The sequence below is a fragment of the Aythya fuligula genome, chromosome 4 (assembly GCF_009819795.1).
Source record: "Aythya fuligula isolate bAytFul2 chromosome 4, bAytFul2.pri, whole genome shotgun sequence".
In the NCBI taxonomy this organism is placed as follows: Eukaryota; Metazoa; Chordata; class Aves; order Anseriformes; family Anatidae; genus Aythya; species Aythya fuligula.
In genome coordinates, this window is record NC_045562.1 from 7466329 (window position 1) to 7473184 (window position 6856).

Consider the following 6856-nt stretch of genomic DNA (forward strand, 5'->3'; position numbering starts at 1 on the left):
TGGAAGCTATGTGTAGCCACTCCTGACAATGAAACAAAGGTGTTTTGAAGCAGCTATGTACAATGCACTTAAAGCTTGTTGAAAGTGGGTTGAAAATGTATTTTTATTTTATTTTTTACATTTTAACAGTGCTATGCAGGAGAATGTTTTCTTGTATTTGAGAATGCCAGGTGGCTTGTAACAAGGGCAGTATTTTTTTGCTTGAGAAAACTGCCATCTTTGAACAGTGCTCTCAGTTTATGTGGAGCCAAATTCTCATCCTAAATTGAAAGTTTAAAGACTTGACTGACTTCACTGGAATTCCTTCTGATCTAGTCTTGCCATTTGAGAGCAGGATTTGACTTCAGAAGTACACTATATGCCATTGCTCTTGGTGATCCAGAAATCAATTTGCATGTGTACCTTTTCTAAACTGTCCCACTGGAAATGCCTTCTATTGAATTAGTTGGTGTAACGTGAGAAAGACTAGCTGCAGACTTTTGACTAAGCAGCTAAATCAACGTTCAAGGTAGACATCAAAGCTTGAGGTACAAAGCAGAAATAAAAGCTGTTGAAATAAATAAAGGGTTGGTTTACCGGATATTCTTACCGTGATGACAGGAAAAGGGAGAAGAAATTGAAGGAAACCCAAACGTTTGAAGTTTGCCCCAAAAATTTACACAGAAAACATGAATTTCCGGATTTTGCAACTGCCCAGAATGTATTGTAATTCTACTAGGGAAAACAAAACAAACTATCAAATTACATACTGGCACTCCTGTGTCATCTTAATAGCAAATAATTGTTCCAGAGGCAATAAGTAGTAAGTACTTACACCTTCTGGTCCACAAATGGGTCTGAGGTTGCAGGCAATCTCTCAGTTAACAGAGGAAAAAAGATGGGCCGTGCATTTGTCAAATACTGGAGGGATGAAGGCAGAGTTAAGAGATGGTCGTAGCAAAGCTGCCGATGGGTATAATCTGCCCTGCTCTTACTGCTGCTGCGGCTGAGAAGCGGATAAATGCAGAGTTGTGCATTAGGATGGTTAGATTGCTATCAGCATCTCAGCCAACTGCAATAATGCGGTGCCTGCGTGTGGTGTAATGACCACACGGACACCAGGGTTCTTTCAGGATCAGTAACCGCTGCTACTTTTATTGATGACTTTACTTCATTATTCTGTCTTACCAAGGACAGGCTCCCTTCTTACACCATTCCCCCACAGCAGTCTTTTTCCACTCACTATTCACTGGTGAAACGACTTTGCTCAGCAACCAGCAAACCCTCAGCAACTTCCATGCCTTGACGGCTGGAGAACAAGCAACCCGAGAAAACAAGGGTGTCCTGAATCACCCTTCTGTGTTCCCTCTAAACTCTACATTCCTGATGGCCTCATCGTTAAGTCTGATGCTATCACCAACCATGGGGCTGGTCGACCCCCATGGCCACACTCCCACATCTGTGTCCTATGGCAGTGCAGGTGTCCCAGGAGTTCAAAAGGGAGACCTAAGTTGTTACGTTTCCTCGGATTATCTATTGTAATTGCCATTTAAAAAAATGAAAAACTGTCAATATATTTATACTTGTGGAAAAATGCTACTTAGCATCTAACAGATTAAATAGCTGTGCACTTTGAAATATGCGGAATGATGCTATTACTTTCAGAAGCATAAAGATTAACCTGCTCTAAATACGGCCTGCAAACATTCTTTTAATATTTCAAGTGGGTGTTTCTCTCCTCGTGATTTTCTCAAGTCTTTCTTCTCAAGTCTGAAGGTTTTTTTTTTCTTCAGAAATGTTACTGTCTTCCCTGGTCTTGCTAAATGGAACCTGCTGGAAAATTCAGAACAAGTTTTCTTGTGAGCAAGATGCTAACTGAAAAGCGTGGAGTACTGGAATCTTTACAGATGACCTTTCCTCAGAAGGTGAAGTTCTCATTAAAATAAGATACTGGCAAGAAAAGGGAAAAACTAAATTGTGTTTTTGAAAATCCCTCAAGTTTACTAGCTACTAAGAATTAACTTCTTACTCTTTTTATTTTGTTATGACCTGTGTTGAATCTGGAATTAAAGATAGCACAAGCATGGGTTCTTGATCTCTTCTTTAAAAGAGCAAGCAGGAAAGTCCTGCAAAAAGTAAAAATCCTGGCATGACGTTTTGACATACCATGATGAAAATGAGAGATGATTTGCATCTGCTGAAATGCAACATTGGTATCTATTGTGTTTATGGAGCATCCTGAGTCACAAGCAAGTTCAGTGTTCACATCTGATCAATGTTTCCCTGCAAGTTCTCTAAGTGTTTAGGAAAAACAATTAAATTTGGGTTTTGACTTTTTTAAACAGTCTTGATTCTTTTCCAAGAAAAGGTTAAAAAAAAAAGTCATCACTAAAATGTAATAGGTGCATTTGAAAAGGCAGCAGAGACAACTTTAACTTATAGATGTTTTTAATATAATTTTATAGTGAATGCCATAAAGGGATTAAAGTGGGTGGACGAGAATGTGTTTTGTAAGGCTGCTTGCTCCACGGATTTCCTTTCATCCCCTAAGCAGTTGTAGCCCTTCCTTCTGGTAGACCTGTTGGAGAGAGCAGAGGGGAAGCACAACAGTAAAACCAAACGCCTGGTTTTAGGAAATGCTTTTAGTTTATGCGAATTCCTGAAACGATACCTGAGGTGGGTTACTTGAGGTACCTCAGGTGCCGCCTCAGGTGCAGCAGCAGAGGAAGCTCGGTGGCTCCTGCAGGCTGGCTGGCAGAGGCCTCCTTGAGAAGCCTACCGAGACGTAATGGATGTGAATATGTGCACTACGTTTGGCGTATGGTCAAAATGCTTTGGGGAGGCAATAAACATGGGAATAAACACGCCCGAATTTCTCTTCTCCAGGGTGACCGCGCGGCCCCTTGGTGTGGCAGCAGCTCGGTGTGGGTGCCAGGTTTCTCGGCGTTTGTAGAGGGGACACGGGAGCGCCCTTGGTGCCAAAGACACCTGGAGAGGTGTCACCGGGGTGTGCTGCGTGTGGCGGGGCTGTTGGCTCTGCAGGCAAAACCCCTGTCAGCCTCACAGCCTGCGGTCGTGCTCAGGGTGATGGAGAAAGGGGCAAAACGCAGCATTAGATGCGGAGCTTAGGGATATGGTTTAGTGGGGACTGCTAGCGTTAGGTCAGAGGTTGGACTCGATGATCTTGAGGTCTCTTCCAACCTAGAAATTCTGTGATTCTGTGATTTAGCGTCGTGCTTGCACACTGTGAAACATTCACACACACTTCGGGGACTAAAACAGGCCGGGGTTTAATGAGGAGGAGCTCCAGAGAGCCGAGGGGCAGCGCCTCCCTCAGGCGCCCTCCCCTCCCCTCCCGCCCCTTTTCGGCCCCGCCGCCTCCCCGTAGCGGGGCGGCGCTCCCGGCCGCCAGCACGTCAGAGGCGCTGGGAGCGGCAGGTAGGGCGGGGTGGCCCCGTCCCCCCCCCGCGGGTCGCGGTGGTCCCGCCCGGCCGCCACCGCCCGTGCCGTGAGGGGAGCGCACCACGGCGGCGGGGCGGGGGGGTTGAGGGGGGGGGGGGAAAGGAGCGCGGCGTTGACCGCTCCGCCTCTCGTCCCGCAGGCCGGCCGAGGTGGCAGCAGCGCCGGGAGGCCGCCCAACATGGCCGACGTAAGCGGGGCGGCCGTTGGGGCCGTTGGGGGTGGCCGTTGAGGGGCGGTGAGGGAAGGTTGGGGGGGGGGGTGGCGGTGCCGGTCCTGTCATGCCGCTCTCTGTCCCCGCAGGACCTGAAGAGGTTCCTCTACAAGAAGCTGCCCAGGTATGTTGAGGGTGTTTCTCCTCCCCCTTCCCCTTTTTTTGGTTAAAAATACGCTTTTTTTGTGGTAATGTTTGTGTTTCTGACGCCGTGTCCCGCAGCGTGGAAGGCCTTCACGCCATCGTGGTGTCGGACAGGGACGGGGTGCCCGTCATCAAAGGTAACGGCTCGCGCCTCCTCTCCCTCAAAAGCTCCTTACCCGGGTGTTTAAACTTACTCCAGGCTCCCCTCAGCAGCTGCAGGCTGGGGGAGCTTTCCTCGTATGCCTCCTTTCTGAATAGAGTTGATGTGGCGTGAGGCGCTCACGTCTTTGTGTCACCCCCCTGGAGACACAGAGCGCTTATCTGGGCCCTGTTGGTGCTGAGGGGCACCTCAATCCACCTTTTACACACCATACAGTATACTTGATCTTTTAGTCATCTCATTTCTATCATATCTCTGTAGTCCTTGCTTCAGGCGTTTTTACACCGCAGGCAAAATGACTTAAGAACACAAAGATTCAAGTGTTTTTTGTTGGTGGTTGATTGGTTTGTGTTTTTTTTTTGTGTCCCAAATTATGTAAGCAACTAGCAGCGCTTGCACGTTTCCATCCACTTCCATTCAGGTGACTGGAATTTGCCATTAATCTCTTCATTTACCACGTGGCTGTGCAGGATGTGGAACTGAAGTGCCACCAGCACAGGCTGTGCGTTGTGAGGGATGAGGCAGGCAGGGAAGGGCGCTGTGTAGCGACTGTAGGTCACTTAGAGAGCGCTGAGCAATGCGCTGCTCCTGAGGATTTTCCTGTACTTGTTGCGGAGGCAGAGATGATGTGTTACGTGTGCACAGATCTGCTTTTGGCACTGAGAAAGACAAGGATTCGAGATGCAGTCACAGAGTATAAAAGCAAAAATGTTCCTGTTCTGTTCCAGTTGCCAATGATAATGCTCCAGAACACGCCCTGCGACCTGGCTTCTTGTCCACGTTTGCCCTTGCGACAGATCAGGGCAGTAAACTGGGACTTTCTAAAAACAAAAGCATCATCTGTTACTACAACACGTATCAGGTGAGTAACCTCAGCACGGCTTGTTCTCGGCAACTAGAGCTCCTCGTTATGTTCCTCTGAGTAAGGGGGAGAGCGTGGTTTGAAGCACGTGAGGCTTCCACTTGGCTGCTATTTCTGTTTTCTTTGTCACACTGCTTAAAGCTGACTAAGCTAAACTGCAGTGTTTGTTGAACTTCTCAGTTTTGAGAAACACTTAAGAGAAGACCGGTCACTGGTTGAAAAGGGTGAAGTTTCCGAACAGACAGCAACCAGGTACAAGCAGCAGGTTCTACTGATGTGGCAGAGTCTGCTGTGAAGGGTTCATGTTCTTTTGCAAAGGGTATTTCTTTATAATTAGTGATGCCTACAGTTAATAAGCACGAGCAGCCTGCTTCATAGTTAATCTTGCTGCTGCAAATGTGACTTCAGGAAAGGTTTGAAATACTCATAACTTCCACAAACTGGTTATTTGTGTCCTGGAATCTGTCACCTACCACGCTTCGGTTCTGGTGGCCTTGAGAGCTTGAAGTTCTGGCTGCAGTAAGCCAGCCTGCTGTTTAGCCCCTCGTGTCTTGTTTGGAGGATAAATGGTCGAATGAATTAGTTTGCATATACGAGTGTATTGCCACAAGTCTCTTGACACTACTGGATTGTTGGTGTGCTTAAGATTGAAATTCTTTATCAATGGAAGAAAAAAACATTGCTATATTGAATCATACTGCAAAACAACAGCCCTGCCAGCCCTCCTGTCATCTCCTGTTAGAGAGTTGGTGTGGTTCCCACGGAGAACTCAGCTGGGGGGATTGCCAGGCCTTCCCCGCAGCTTCCTGCACTGCGCTGTAAGCCCCGCGGGTGCTTGTGACGGTGGCATCCATCAGGTGAACGCTGCTGCTGAACACCGCTCTTTCTCTGTCCTTGCAGGTGGTGCAGTTCAACCGCTTGCCGTTGGTGGTGAGTTTCATCGCCAGCAGCAACGCCAACACAGGTACGCGCTGCCCAGCAAGGGGACAGCTCCAGTGGAACCCCTCCTGTCACCTGGCAGGGCAGGGAGCCGCAGGTTTTGGAGAGGGGCTTCTCCGTTACGCCACCTGATGGGATTTACATTTATCTTCTTTTCCCAGGGCTGATTGTAAGCCTGGAGAAGGAGCTCACGCCCCTGTTTGAAGAACTGAGGCAAGTCGTGGAGGTTTCGTAGCCCGGCGGTACAGCCGGAGCGCAGCATCCCTCTGCAGCCCGGTGGGCAGGAAGATCCAACGACCCTCAGCGAAATAACACGTCTCGGAAGAAATACCACAGCTCCTTAGTATACTAAGTAAGAGTAAATTGTACATAGTACTGAATCTGAAACGATCTGCTAGTGTCTTGTCGGTGGGTGTTACTTTAGACCACGCTTCTCGCGTCGCGCCGTACCGGAGGGGCCACGACGCAGCTCCCATGGAGTTGAGCCCAGCCGGCGAGGCGCTGCTGGCTCGGACGCGTGGCCCCCAGGCCCCTGCCTTACCGGGAGCCAGGCGCGCGGTGGTTTGTCCTCAGGTGCCATCAGAGATGTGGCTGAAAGCGTTGCGAGGGCCGGCGTGCTGGTGTCAGTACAATCAGTACAATCAGCCTATGCCCCATCTGTCTGACGGTGGTGACGCTTCGGTAAAAGAGTCTTGCTAACCTGGGTGCCGGCTGCATCCTGCTTTCCTTAGGAACGCTGTTTCCATGAAAAGTGTTGCTTTAAGGGGCTTTCCTGTTGCCCACATAAAAGCACCTGAGCAGTGATTCACTTCTGATTCACTTCTTCTTTTTTTTTTTTTGTTCTGTGTGTAATACGTCTGTGAAGTTCTCATGTCTCTTAGTTTTGTGTGGGTTCATCACTGGTGACACTCTCAGCTCATTCACCCTTAGGTTTTCCTAAGTAAATATAAATAAAAATCAGTATTTTTAAATGACAGAGCCTGGTCTGCTCTTCTTTTGCACCGTAACACTGTTCTGTGCCGGGAACAGGTCTCTTGGTTGTGCCAGGAGTTTACAGGCTGAAAACTCCGCTCAGCTGGGCTGTGTGGGTGTAGAAGTT

General features: G+C 48.5%; 1 protein-coding gene across 1 annotated transcript; it reads left to right on the plus strand.

Annotated features, from left to right (window-relative positions):
• Positions 1-3380: 3380 nt before the first annotated feature.
• LAMTOR3 (late endosomal/lysosomal adaptor, MAPK and MTOR activator 3) lies at positions 3381-6733 on the plus strand. Its single transcript, XM_032187410.1, has 7 exons — positions 3381-3417; positions 3581-3628; positions 3742-3776; positions 3875-3933; positions 4685-4818; positions 5719-5782; positions 5919-6733. The coding sequence occupies exons 2-7, from the start codon at positions 3620-3622 to the stop codon at positions 5990-5992; spliced, it is 375 nt and encodes a 124-aa protein (XP_032043301.1). The 5' UTR covers positions 3381-3417; positions 3581-3619; the 3' UTR covers positions 5993-6733.
• Positions 6734-6856: the final 123 nt, after the last annotated feature.